The sequence below is a fragment of the Ambystoma mexicanum genome, chromosome 2q (assembly GCF_040938575.1).
Source record: "Ambystoma mexicanum isolate Mex_15411 chromosome 2q, UKY_AmexF1_1, whole genome shotgun sequence".
In the NCBI taxonomy this organism is placed as follows: Eukaryota; Metazoa; Chordata; class Amphibia; order Caudata; family Ambystomatidae; genus Ambystoma; species Ambystoma mexicanum.
In genome coordinates this window covers 531759428-531774253 of record NC_090924.1, presented here as the reverse complement: position 1 = coordinate 531774253, position 14826 = coordinate 531759428, and the positions used below count along the sequence as shown (strand labels likewise).

At 42.1% G+C, this 14826-nt stretch overlaps 1 protein-coding gene across 3 annotated transcripts in view; it reads right to left on the bottom strand.

The window, feature by feature from the left end:
- Window positions 1-2334: 2334 nt before the first annotated feature.
- Window positions 2335-14826, bottom strand: part of REXO5 (RNA exonuclease 5) — a 1375618-nt gene continuing 1363126 nt past the window's right edge. For all 3 annotated transcript variants that reach the window (XM_069647648.1, XM_069647652.1, XM_069647651.1), the window contains one exon: window positions 2335-2928. In XM_069647648.1, the coding sequence (XP_069503749.1) occupies window positions 2850-2928 (79 nt within the window). In that variant the 3' untranslated portion in view covers window positions 2335-2849. The remainder of the gene's footprint in view (window positions 2929-14826) is intronic.

Genomic DNA, 14826 nt, shown 5'->3' with positions numbered 1-14826 from the left:
ATGTTTATATGCAATGTGCATTTTCTTCAGTTGGAAAAGACAAACTGAAAGACGTACATATTTCACTTTAGGATACATTCAGTTCCTGTCATGTCACTTCCCATTGGGTACGTCGTAGTCCCCCCTTTTCTTTTTTTAAGTACTTGAGTCAGGAGTTTAACATTCCCTGATATTTTATCAGGAATGATAAGGTGCATATGTTTGTGTATTGGTGAGAAGGAGTAGCGAGGATAAGTGAAAAGTGAGCATTTGTTCCTATGGGCTATGCCCATGGAGAAACATTAAGAATTCACAATAGGTAGTGGAGACTAGCAGGGCTCGGTTATGTCAGGCAGAGTAATATGCCCCCACCCAAAAGGCCTATCAGAGGAATGTATGTTGGGTAATCCCTCCAGTCCCAAAGTGGGCCAGTGTGTGACAGCGGGTAAAGATAGGTGTGAGGACTCTGTATGAGACAGTCAGAGAGCTATGCTCTGTCGCTGGAATGTGTATGATGTATAGTTGGGAGAGCCAGAGAATTCCTGGGATGGCCCAAGTCAGAGCTGAGCTTTAGACTCCGGCTTGCTTGGCTCCAAGTGGCAAACGTTGCCTGAACCGGCAAAATGAGCATGTAAGTCTTGGAACCAAAGGCACCATTACTGACACTGCCGGCATACAGTGCAAGCCCCCATTACTGGCATCCTGCTTCTCCAACATCCCCACAAACCTCCTACTTGGGGCCTACCACCCCCTAACACAAATACCATACATGGCATTCCACCTCCCACCCAAACAACGCAAATCCCCTTCCTGGAGTTCTGCAACACCCTACACCTACTCGGATCAATCAGAAAATGAAGGCAGCCAGAGCCAGAAAATGATTTTGCTTTAATGAGGAATACAAAAATAAATGATCAGGTAGTAGTGATTAAATTGCCTTTTTGTTGTGCAAAACATAGGATTATTCCTCTGAAATGTTTCCTTTAAAGTGTCTTTAATTTGGTTTGGCTAGGGGCAGTGGGTTCAATTCTGTCATAAAGCAATTCTCTAATAAGAATGTGCATTTAGGGCTTTTCTGTCTAGTTAATATATGAAAGGGATTTTGATATGTGCTTTGGCTCTCCTAAATGTTAAGCCCCTTCACATGCTTGTTTCTCAAAATGAGTATCTTGCTCTTTTGACAAACATATTAGCAGCTAGTCTACGGACTGCCAAGGTGACAAAGGAACAGACCAGTCCGAGACACATCACCTTACCATCAGCATGAGTGATTGTGGACCATTGTTTACTAAGAAATGCGTGAAGGTCATAATTGCTGTTTAATCACTTCTAGCAGCATTTGAATTCAGGGGCAAGAGGATACCGGCAGTGCTTTGGAGAAGGAGCGAGGTCAGACTAGCCTTTTTTAAAGAAATGGGTGTAAACTCTACAGGGGAGACTTCGGCATGAACACAACTGGACGAGGGAGTGGAGACAGGACGATCTTGCAAAGCTCACTCTCAAAGCCACCATAGGGCTGCAGTTCAATATATGGGGTAGGTTTCTTTGTACGTTTGCACGCCTGTCTATGTTTTATATATATATTGCTTTGAAGAAAAAATGTGATGCTTGTGAAATTACCCTTTGAAGAAAGAAAGGCTGAATCGTGTGAGACTTGCCAGCCACTCCGATTAATTCAGGGTCACCGCTGCTTTAACACACCAGACTATCCAGCAAGCTTTCTTTATTGCCCAAAAAAATCAAAACAAAAACAGTACTACAAAGGCAAAAAGACGGAATTGACAAAACAGCAAAGTTGGTGGAAAACTGCAGCAAATATATTAGAATAGGACTATATTTTGATCAAGTATGAAGTCAATTTTAAAGTATATTCTAGCACTGCTATAATTTGTTTAATTGTTTTGGTGGCCATCAGAGTTACATAAACAAACTTCCCTTAGGAGTCCTCTCCTTTGTTTGGCCTATGAGGCGGTTTGGTGAATAGCTGTGAGATGGAGTTCACGCATTTCAGATTTCCTCTTGACTTGTGTCCTGCATGAGCTGACATGAACCATTTTATAAATTTCTATGTGAGCTGCAAAGAAGTTTCGAAACTCCACTGCAGCGACTTTGCAACTGGATACAGAATGCAATGCGTCAAAGGCAATTGCATATTGCAATATACATTTTGTTCATTGCAGCCTAGTCCTTTTGCATTTGTGAAGTCTCCTACTTTGACTGGCACTGGTTGTGAATATGCAACAAACTTCTGCACATTTAGTCCCTTCATTTTGGTGAAATCTGCTTTTTTCTGGCTTTTATACTTTAAATAAAGATGCTGCATTGATTACAATGAAAAGAAATAAAAGTATAGAATGCATTTAAAATGGTGCTTTTTTATTTTTAATAAGTGTGTTTTTTCAAGTTTGGAACACGATGTATTAAATAATGCAACTATTTGGCTTCATTTTCAGCTTCGGCCGAATAGTTGACAAACTATTCGGTATTCGGCCGAATACTAGCAAAACAAGCTATTCTGCACAGCCCTAATTGCTACATACAATGGAGTTAACGCTTACAAGTAGGCAGGGACAATGGATACACGAAATGTGTTTTCAAGACAATAGTTGCTCTTGCACTAAGTTTTTGCGATTAGGCAAATTTAAAAATTCTTTCATAATCAAGCCCAAAGTTTGCTGCTTCGTGACCTGTAACAATGCAACAATGGCAGTTTTAAGAAAAAAATGCAACAATAATAGATACTCACACAGATATTATAATCAGTTATAATTTATCGCAATCTTTAAAAGGATAAAAAAAATGACTTATGCCTGAAATAATTACATAAATACATCCACACAGGTAAACAATCTTTATTCTGCTAACGTTAATTAACTTCGATGAGAACGGTAAGCCTTTTCGTCGGCAGTTATCCCCATCAAGCCCAGACCGGAATATGATACTTCAGAACTGAAAAATAAAGAAGACAAAAATGGTTACTTCCCCACGCGTGGTACATGGTCGTGTTCAGGATGCGAGACATTCCACTGGCATGAAACAAAGGCAGCATGGATTTCTCACTGCTCCAACACCCAGCCAGCGATCGACATGTGAAACTATGTAATGCAATTTAAGGAAACAACGGCACAATCTGCACGCTGCAGTACACGAAGAGAAAAGAAGCACTGGGTAAGCCAGAACACATCTCGGGTTTCTCTCGGTGCAAAAACATGTATTTTGAATGCATTTTACAACACGAGCCGTAGGTTAGCATTATACAAATCTTTTATTTGCCGCAGAAAACATCAGCATTGAGGATACCTGCAAAACAATACTATAACCGAGCAATAACACTGATATTGCATCCTGAAGCAGGAATCACGAAGAAATGACACTGGAGTCTTGCAGGTGCACACACTATCACGATCAATTTCACATTCATGTGGAAGCAACAATTCCTGAAAGACAGGAAACACCAACAGGCCACCTTATTCAGCCTGGCTCAACCCCGACACTGACGCTGCCACACACACACACACACACACACACACACACACACACACACCCCCGCAATCCCCACACCGGCCCCCTCAAGTAATTCAAAAGCCACTCAACATTCCCTGAGCAAGCCAACATTATTAACTTTTCCATGTTTGCTGACCAGTAAAACACAGACCCATCAATAATAGTCCTGGATTGCCGAGACAACCACTAATACACCAGCGCTCACAGCTCGATAGGCACTTGTGAAGAACAGACATGCACCGTGGATAAATGGTTGCGAGGGATGTTAAAGAACTTCTAAATGGAAAGCACTCAAACAGGAACCATAGGTGTCCGACAATACCGAGACTAACTGCTACTCACACGTCCATGTCTGAATCTGCCACACACAGACAAGGCCAGCCACACATGGACTGGGATAGCCCCACAATGCGGGGACACACAACCAAACAACACACCACCTGACGAGATGAGGTAAGCAACATAGTCCTATAAGTACAATGTCTTAGTCTGCCAAACCTGCACTCAGTAGTCCCACAATGCCACAACAAAAAACTTAACCTCAATACTACATCCTGCTCTAAAAATAAGGATATGTCAAAAGTTTAAAACTACACACACACCCCCCCCCCCACGTGGTGTTGTGCTTTGTACCCATATGTAAGATTCCCCCCATGATGGTTCATACACAATCAATGCAGTAAGTTAGGCGCCGGTGGGTGCATGGCAAATGGAAGACCAATGTGTCAAGATTCACACAACATCCAATGTTCCCTGGGTAAGCAGCCAGACGCATTTAGCAAGTTCTAAAAATTGGCACAGATGTCTTTTAAGTTGTTTTAAGTCATTTGGAAGGCATTACCATGTGGGGACTTGGGTTTAGGTCCCCACAGGGATAGAGACACACACACACACACACACACACACACACACACTCTACCACAATCCCTCAATTAGCTAAGCCAATTCATGCAACTCTACGTGCACATTACACACTGACCACTATCTCAATACATGACATCACATCACACACACAGGTGCACACAGAAATTACAGAAGTAGGGCCCCTAGGAACCATATTATAAACTTCATCCACAGCACTTGTTACCAGGGCTCAAGCCGAGGATACACGCGGGGGAACAGAGTTTCCATACTTTATACAGCGGGTGGACTCAGTCCCCCCAGCTAAAATGAGAAACAGTGACTGTCCTCTTTGAATGTAAGAATTAAAGCCGACCTTGGGGATCAAACCGCAGTGGGCAGATTTGTAGGCCGTAGACTTCACCACTGCACTACAAAACATGATGAAAAATAAACAACTAAAGGTGATGTCCCATTTCGGTACTGCAAGTCCCAGGGAAAATATTTTTATTGGTTCTTGGAGTTTAAACCATGCACACCTTTTATAGTTTTCAAAAACACTATTAGAAGAAAATATCCTCTCTTGGTTTGTGTGTGTGTTGATTTTATGAAAGGCAAATGTCATTCGTCCTGGTCAGTTTGGGTGGCTATGCAAAGCCAATTTAATGAAATGTGCATATTTCACCTTGATATGTTAATTCCTGCCGACGTCACATCCCATTGCGTTTGTTGAGTCTCCCCACTTTAATTTTTAGGACTTGACCCCTGCTTGTTACCGTCTATCAATGAGTAGGAATTGTAACACAATCAGTGATTACCACTAAACGTTCTGGTTACAATTAAGGGGCCCTGTTTCATGTATTTATTTTTTCAATATTTCCTTCTACATTTATCCATATTTATTTTTAATAATTGTATCTGTATTTATCCACATTTATTTTTTGCTTCATAAAAAAGTAAGCTGCAACTAGTATTTCTCCACAATTATTGAAATTAAAAATGTAGTGCGTTGATTCCTTTAACTCGGTGCTCATAGAGCTAGGTTCCTGGGCTTCAAGCCATGATCAACTTTTATTTTAACAAAAAGCCTGCTCCTGCTATTGTTGCTCTAAGCAGCAACGCTAGAGCCTTTCAAACGTCTTCAAAGTGAAAGAAAAATATTCATTTTGTATCCTCTATGCTGTGTTTCGTTGCTCAGACACCAGCCTTCAAGATATGATTGGCAACTTGGAGCACTGACCAAGAGACCTGCATTTCCACTTTTTTCAATTTTTACAAAAAAATACTGAAAGGAAACAGAATGATTTCCGTCTGTATTTCTGTGTAAAAATCAGTAAAAATTGAAAACATGGGTCCTTAGGCATAATTACATTTTTAACTTGATCCTAAACCAGTTCATATTGATTAAATTGAAAATAAGAGTGCAACTAGTCATGTTTTGGAATTCCCCCTGATTCACACTAAACTTCAGCAATCGGCCTAGTCAGCAAAAAATATTTATTTTTATTTCAATCGCATTCAGAAAGTACTGTAAAGGACACGGAACAGATAAACACCAAAATTTCAACGCACATGCGAAATAAAGCACCATTCTGAGATCCTCATTTTCGTATTATAAATTTAACAGAGTGATGAACTAAAGGCTCTCTAACTACAGGGTCATGTAACCAAGACTGCGAGCATTGTTATTGTCAGGAAATGCAATCCACTGGGCCAAAGGGTCACAGGAGGAACAGTCATAAAACAAGACATGTGGCTTGCCATATGCAGAAGCCTGCAAGAAGTCCAGCTCTCAGGGTAGGTATCCAGAACACACAAAGATCCTGAAGTTGTGAGGCCCGATCAGTTGGGGCAGCTTCCATGTCCTAGAATTTCTTTGGAAAGTCCTTCACCATTCCTGAATCCAGGGGCTCAACCGATAAAGGAAGGGCTCAACTCAACGTCAAAGATCAGGCCCATTTTCATAAACAATTGAGCTCTCAGAGTCAGAGTAAACTCTAGCGAGGTGTAAGCACCAGTTGGCACCAAGACTTAGGTTGCTGGCACTGGGGCTATGATACTCGAAGGCAGCGATGTCTGGCGTTGGATGGGAGCAGTCTCGAATTCCAGGGCCGAAATGCAGCAAGCAAGAGTGTGGTTGCGGTGTGAAGTGGCGTCTCTGATGACTTGTCCAAGCGCGATGGCTTTTACTTCTCAACTGACGTCGGGACCGAAGTCGAAGTTGGTAAAGATCTCTAGCATCTGTTGTTGAATTCCTTCTACTGCTAAGGTTTATAAGAACGAGTGGTGCATGGTCTATTCAAAGGTTGCGGTTCCTCAGAAGAATCTTCATCATCCCTGGAGGAGTAGAAAGAGTGGCATTCCAGACTTTTTGCTTGTGCAACAAGACCTCTTGTGGCCGTTCTGCTCTTTCCAGTCCCAGACACATGCACCTGAACTGTATTGCTCAATGTCTGTACTCCCTTGAGGAGTGATTCACTCCCATTGAATGATTGAGTTTTCCAAAAGCTTAGTGGTATGCTCCCGGGGGGGGTTTCAATGTATAGACTGGACCTAATCGCAGTCCTCCATATCATGTTCTTTCCCCAAGCACTGAAGGCAGACCATGTGGGGGTCAGTGATGAACATCTGCCTCAAGTCGTCCCTACAGGGATTGACACCCACCTTGTGATAAGGTATGGCACAGTAACAGTTTAAAAAAAACTAGTGGGGCACCAATGGCTCCATAGACACTGCCCTAGAGATCCTGCCCATCATAGGTGAGCAATCAGTCGAGCAGAGCCAGCAAGGAGCCACATGGGGCTCACAGTGGCTGAAAAAGTTTCAGAAGAAGAGTTTGCACTGGAGGATATCTATTCATGATGAGCAATCTGTGGGAGGAAGGAATCCATTTGAAATGGAATACTCTTTAAAATGCAGTTATACGTCAAAGCTAAATGCAGAAGGAAGCATTAAAAGGACACTTCCTGGCCTTACACTGCCCTTTCCAGCGCATTTGACGTTGCAGACTAGAGGGGATGACTGGATGATTACAGGACATTTGCTCAGAAGATTGAGGTTAAACTGTAGCTTTATTTATCAGGGGATCCAGTGCAAACCAAAAAATAAAAAGCCCCCGTTAGTAGAGCCAGAATTTAAACGCAGGTAAAGTAAGTTGTAGAGGGGTCTGTTACAATACATTCTAAAGGCTGCAGTCTTTAAAGCTTTGGGTGAAACATGTTGATTATTACCCTTGATTCATACATTTTGAATTAGTTACAGGATTTAATTGTCATTTATTTGATGGGCTCCAATAAAGATGCCCTGGCCTGGTTGACGAGGGCCGCTGTAGAGCAGCAAGAAGAAATGGCGGTCTAGGCGTTGCTCCGACCCCTGTATTATCCTAATTGCATAATTATCCTGTTGTGTGCCGTAAATCTTGATGCAGAATGGTAGCATAGACGACTGTAGTGATACACGAAATTGCAACCTTGCCAATCAGGGCTTTAGATGACAGCATTAGCCGCTGAAAGCCAATAGTGTATTCAAAGTATGTGCTAAAAATGCTGACAGTAGTCTGTTGTAGCACTTCCATTATGCAGTAGTGAGCTACAAGGGATATGCAGGCCTAGTATGAAATAGGTCACATTAAGCATTGTTGATAGACAGGTAGGGAGGGCCCCCAGCTATGTAGCTAATAGGTTTTTGGAGTGTTTGGAACATCATGGCACCTATATAGCGCTTAGATAGCCAGTCTTAAGCGCTATAAACACTAAGCTATGAGTGCATGCCTTTTAGAGCTTGCAGATGGGGTTAATACATCCCTGCTTCCCTTAGAATATTCAGCCTCACTAACGGTAGCCCTGGCTCCAAGCTAATCTTCCTTTTCTCTGGGAAGGTACTGATAAGACATTCCTCAGCCAGTGCAGATGGGAACCAAGGGAGGGGGTAGGAGCGAGCAGGGAGCATCTCAGAGAGAGCTGGGTTTTTTCCATGAACCAGCCTCACAGGGAAAGTTCTGGAACTATGCGTCATGGTGACTGACAGCAAGAGATTATAAAATATCCATGCACACATGGGATCAGGGGGAGATCGTCCTGTGGACTTGATTCGTGTACAGTCAGGTGCCCGGCATTGGCTCTCACGGTGTCCTCCAGCCTTGTTTTTCTATGAAAAACCCAGGTCTCCCAGGGCTGAGATTAAGGGACGTAAGACTGTGTTTCTCTATGTTTCTCTATATTTCTCTATGTTTCTCTATGTTTATCTAAGTTCCATGTTTCACTATATTTTGCATTGCTCTTTGTTTTATGCTTTGTAATATTCTCTAACTTGAATCCCAAATGTATATGAAATTCACTGCTTAGAATAAATATGCTAAAACTTTGAGGGTGTCATTTGTCACTAGCATGAGATCACTGCTCAGCACAATAGAACCTGTATTTTGGGCTGAATTGGGTATTTTTGCTCTCAAAGGGCTGGCCCCGAGGAAGATTTTGCCCATATCAAGACATTTGGTGGCAGCTTTGTGGGATTTGTGAAGAGCAGTGCCATGCTGACATGACAAATGGTGTGAGAGAACACAGTGTAGAGTGGGGAGCAGGCTGTCGCATTTCCTTGATGGTCTCACTGCAGCTCTGAGACTTCAAAAGGCAGCAATGTTGTGTCGGCTTGCCGTGGCCGATAGCTTGTGTGGTTAAGACTCCCTTCAGTAAATCAGTCGTGACTGACTTATTGCATGGGATTGGTGCCAGGGAGTACAAGGCAATAAACGAGCGGGAAATGGCTTTGTTTAAAGCACTCCGATGAATGGTTAAGAAAGATGTATGCTCAATTAGAAAAAGAATTTTATCATGTGGTTTCCCAAGTTTAAAGTTGTAATTTGGAATGCATAGTGAGACGGAGCTCTCATCTCTATTCTGTCATGAGGGCAGGAAAAAAAAAATAATTGCAGGGATTTGACATGCAAATTGTGAATAGTGATTTAACCATTGACTCAGCCCCAGTGTGCTAGCGAGTGGGGGCTGTAATGTTCGGAGGCGAAGGTTCGCTTTTTTGATATATGCTTTTGAAGGGTTGGCATTCCTGAATAATGAGGAAGGGGAATGAGCCATGCTTAGGAGAATGAGTAACATCTGTGCTGAGAGCCTAAAGAGTTTTTTCTTTCTTTTGGCAACTGTAAAATTCCATGTGCTAATGGTGGCAAATTCTGTTTAAAGGAAACACACTAAAATGGTTATATTGCATTTTAGGCTGTGCCATGCTTATATTGGGTGAGAGACTCACTTAAAAGGAAAGTGAGTGAATGTTATTTGGATTTTCGATTTTTGTGTATTGATTTGAAATTGCAGAATCAGTTTGCAATGGTTTGGGGGGAAAAACAATTTATATTTTTCTAAATTGCCCCTGGAGTATTTTTGACTGTCCCCATGCTATGCCATGGATTTGTGCTGTTGCCTTATAAGTGATGTATGATTTGGAAATAGTGATCTGTTGACTGTGATACATGGGGAAAAATGTTGTTGACACATTAAACAGCCCACAAGCAATAGAGTGTGGGTTGTTCTTGCAGAAAAAAAAAACGTGCAGGGAGCTGCACTAAACATTGGCATTTTTATTTTTAAATGCACTGAACTGAGTGGTTATAGTTTGGCAATGGTACAACAGAATGAAACATCTGTGTGTGATAAGATAGCACAAAGATTTAATGGGTTGCGAGTTCTCTTGAAAGATCGCACATTACAAGAAAAAAAAGACGCTTTGACATTTTGCAAAATTACATGGAGTAGAAAAATGACAAGAAAAGTGCCGCTTTTGAAAACAAGAGTCTTGCTGTGTGTGCAGAGCTTGTGCCTTGAAGCTGTCTTGGGCGAGGTGCGTGAAGGCAAACAAAAGCAGAAACAGTACAAGAAAGAGTTAATCTGGATGAACTGTCTGAAACGAGTGCTTCCCATTGAAGCCGCCACAGTATAAGAGTTATAGGCAAAAGAGATAAGCTGCGTGCTCATGGCGCTGCCAGGTGCACACGAAAGATAAACATGCCTGCATTCCTGAGGAAGGGGGAGCAAAAACAGAGAGCTGTTCAAAAGGTAAAGAATTTGCCCAGTAAACTGTGGTACGGAGCAAAGGCTTCATGCAGGATGGCAGACGGGCACATCACATCTGAACATTTACCTATGCATCTGTGAATGGGCCAAGAAAAGACAGCTGCCCATTCCAACAGACATTACTGTGCAAACCGCATTCCCATGTGATGTGATGTGAAGTGAAACGCTATTGCTGTGCAAGCTGCATTCCAATGCTCCATGTGATGTGAACTGAAGTAAAGCGCTGTGCACTGGAGAAGAAACCTCTAGGCGCTTTGAGAAGAGAAAATACACATCTGGCAAACTGCAAGCTAAATTGCCAGGGATGGAGTAACTGACAAAGACATTATGGCATTCCAGATGGAAGCAAAACTGACAAAAGTGCTTAGCCGTTTTGCAAGAGACAACACGCAGAGCGGGGCTTTGAAGTACAACATGAACACTGCACATTAGCCATGATCCAGAAGCCACACGGCTTAGTGCAAGAATGAATGATTTGTTGAAGCAACAAAAGAAACTGACTTAGACTATCGCACTCAAAGGGGTGGTTCAGGAAACAGCAAACACCCTTTGGAAAAAATGACAAGTGAAAAAAACCAGAGGCTTGAAAAACAGCTGCTCGTACAACTGCAAGCGGTATTGGACTGAAAGACTTTACCTTTGAAAAATGGAGTGATGCCAGCAGGGCAAACTGAATCAAGATCATGAGACACTGGAAGCAAGTTGGCGCCTGGCATTTGTGATCGCTTTGGTGAAAAAGAAAAGCATTGTGCGACCTGGGTACTTACTATATGGCTTTGTAAAAGCACAGATCAGTCTGAGGTACCATTGACCAGCTATGATTGCATTGCACAAATGAGTTTGTGATTAGGCAGTTACACCCCGTATGGTTGAGTGTAAATAAGCCCCCAGAAACATGCAGAAAGGTGATAAATAATTGCAGTAGCAATGACAAAGTGTGTAGTTACCTGATGAGACTTTTTGAAGATGGGGGTGGTATTATGGGAAGGGGTGGATAACGCTGATATTGAAGTTTTGATGACATCCTAACATGGATAATAATGATATTGAACTTTTGATGAAATCCTAACATTTCTGTTTGTATTTTGCCTAGACAAAGCACGACAAGACATTTTACAATATCAGAAAGTTAATATGCAGTTTGTGGGTGACACTGATCAAAGAAGGGTCAGACGCATTCTCAGAGAAAGCGAGCCACTGCGACATGCTATTTCAACTTTAACGTGCCCTGCACCGCACTCAATGCTGTAACCTGCGAATAGTGTCCAACAGAGTAATAACTTTTGCTGAACTGGCACGATGCAGACTTGGCTAATTATCAAGTATTGATGCTACACATTCAAATGACTCAGTTGCTGGAAATAACTTAATTGACATGTTTTGCCCTTTCTTGTTTAAAGGACTATGGACAATGAGTGGTGGACTGTAACATCAGGCACCACAAACAGATGTGTGACACAGCAATTGAATGCTAACACATTGAAAAATGGTTTTTAAATGCACTGTTGAGATGAATCTGAAAAAACCAAATGGTTTTACTCTTCCAACTGAATTGCTTTAACCAGAGATGTTTTGTTTTTTGAAAAAAAAAAAATATTCTACATTGCACGTAGGCAGGAAAATGATTTATGAACTGTTGGGGCAGCAGAATTATGCAAGCAGGAGTGTAATTTATTTTGAGATAAGATGAGTGCGCACATCAAAGTCACCTGTGCGTAGGTTAAGATTCTTAATTGAAGTAATGCTGCCAAGTGTGTGAGCTATAATTTGAAATGGTAATCTTTGAAACACTGGATACTTTTACAGCCAGCTTAAGGCAGGTAAATGAAACCCTGACTGACTTGATGTTTGATTTTATGACACAGAGTGTGACACGGTTTTTGTTAAACCAACCAGTTTCACGTTTTTGTGGGGACAGCTGTCTCCAGCACACTAATGCAAAGAGTCACCTTTTGAGTGTAGACATTTGGAATAATTCTTTGGAAAAGCGCTACAAATGAGTATCCACATGGAATTGCTAGCGTACTGGCCTGGCACATTGTCGGGCATCTTTTGTCACTGAATGGATACCATTTGTTTAATTTGTCTAATGTGATGTTTTTCTGACCAAGAACTGCAGCGAGTGTTCTCGCCAAGATTTTATGGACTATAACTTGACTAAATGAATTTTTTCCATGGTGTGATGAAACAGCCACTGCCGGATAGTAGTATGGTGTTTGTGGCTAAAGTTATTATTGTATATGGTAGATATCCCACTTGAAGAAGGGTATTCTCCAAGTCACAGAAGGTAGACACTGTGAACCTGTTAGATTTTCCAGTAGTAAGACAACATGTAAATTGTAGGCTGGTAATGCACACCTTCATTATTACAGTGATACACTTAGACATAGATTTACCATGAGGCAATGTTTCCTTAGTACTACCAAGCTGCTACAAATGGAGTCCATTTCTATGGCCCATCACTAGAGTGCGCGTAGCTAGGGAGCTAGATTCATTAATTGCAGGAGCTTTATATGCTTGTGACATAGAAACTGTGCACTATAAGCTAGCCACTATGGGTTCTGATGCCAGCTCTGCTATAGAACTTCTGGCCTAGTGGGGCCCATTGATATGCCCAGCACTGCTACAAGTATTGACAGCCAACTGAAGATGACAGAAGTTTAGACATGAAGACATTTTTGTCTGCCATAGGGCAGGTCAACAAGACTGCTAAATACACACAATGCATTGTATGGCAAACATTGTTAAATCAGCAGGTGTTGGCTTTTTACTGGGTGGGGGCGACCATCCTCCACACACTGGCACGCAGAGCTACAGTTACCAGCATACATATGGATTGAATTGCTTGCTTTTGATTGCATGAATAACACATGCCATGCTTTGATGTAAATTAGTAGAATTGTTTTTATTTAGACAACCTGGTGCTCATGGGTTCACCTTGTTCACGAAATTAGATGGTTTCTGGTTGGGTTCCACCTACCTGGGGGAAGTGTCTAGTCACACAGCCCATAGTCACGCTTGAATGCCCTGGGATCAGGGGGAGGGTAGGCCCTTAGGGTGAAAGGCTGCCAGGTTTTAGAATTGGTAACCATACATAAATGCAATAGTGCATTGTAGATTAGACTACACTGGATTGCCTTGACATTTTAACTGCATGCTGCTTTTTAACTGACAATCCGTTATACAAAATTGATTTAGGTATTTTTGTGTAGGCCAGGTTTTGGCTAGAGTAAATGTCCATGTTCACTTGGTGTAGGTATTTTTTGTGTAGGCCAGGTTTTGGCTAGAGTAAATGCCCATGTTCACTTGGTGTAGGTATTTTTTGTGTAGGCCAGGTTTTGGCAAGGGTATATGTCACTGTTCACTTTGTGTACATTTTTGTTTAGGTAGTGTTTTACCCTGCATGCCACGCTAACTAACCGCTAGAAGATAGTTTGCTTAAACCCCTTGCAAAGCCCCAAGGTCTTTATCACTGCACTAAATACTATATTGATAGGTATTAGTCAGCATTTTGTCGCACACACGTTGAATAGGGGTGGAATGTAGTGATACACGAAATTGCAACCTTGCCAATCAGGGCTTTAGATGACAGCATTAGCCGCTGAAAGCCAATAGTGTATTCAAAGTATGTGCTAAAAATGCTGACAGTAGTCTGTTGTAGCACTTCCATTATGCAGTAGTGAGCTACAAGGGATATGCAGGCCTAGTATGAAATAGGTCACATTAAGCATTGTTGATAGACAGGTAGGGAGGGCCCCCAGCTATGTAGCTAATAGGTTTTTGGAGTGTTTGGAACATCATGGCACCTATATAGCGCTTAGATAGCCAGTCTTAAGCGCTATAAACACTAAGCTATGAGTGCATGCCTTTTAGAGCTTGCAGATGGGGTTAATACATCCCTGCTTCCCTTAGAATATTCAGCCTCACTAACGGTAGCCCTGGCTCCAAGCTAATCTTCCTTTTCTCTGGGAAGGTACTGATAAGACATTCCTCAGCCAGCGCAGATGGGAACCAAGGGAGGGGGTAGGAGCGAGCAGGGAGCATCTCAGAGAGAGCTGGGTTTTTTCCATGAACCAGCCTCACAGGGAAAGTTCTGGAACTATGCGTCATGGTGACTGACAGCAAGAGATTATAAAATATCCATGCACACATGGGATCAGGGGGAGATCGCCTGTGGACTTGATTCGTGTACAGTCAGGTGCCCGGAATTGGCTCTCACGGTGTCCTCCAGCCTTGTTTTTCTATGAAAAACCCAGGTCTCCCAGGGCTGAGATTAAGGGACGTAAGACTGTGTTTCTCTATGTTTCTCTATATTTCTCTATGTTTCTCTATGTTTATCTAAGTTCCATGTTTCACTATATTTTGCATTGCTCTTTGTTTTATGCTTTGTAATATTCTCTAACTTGAATCCCAAATGTAT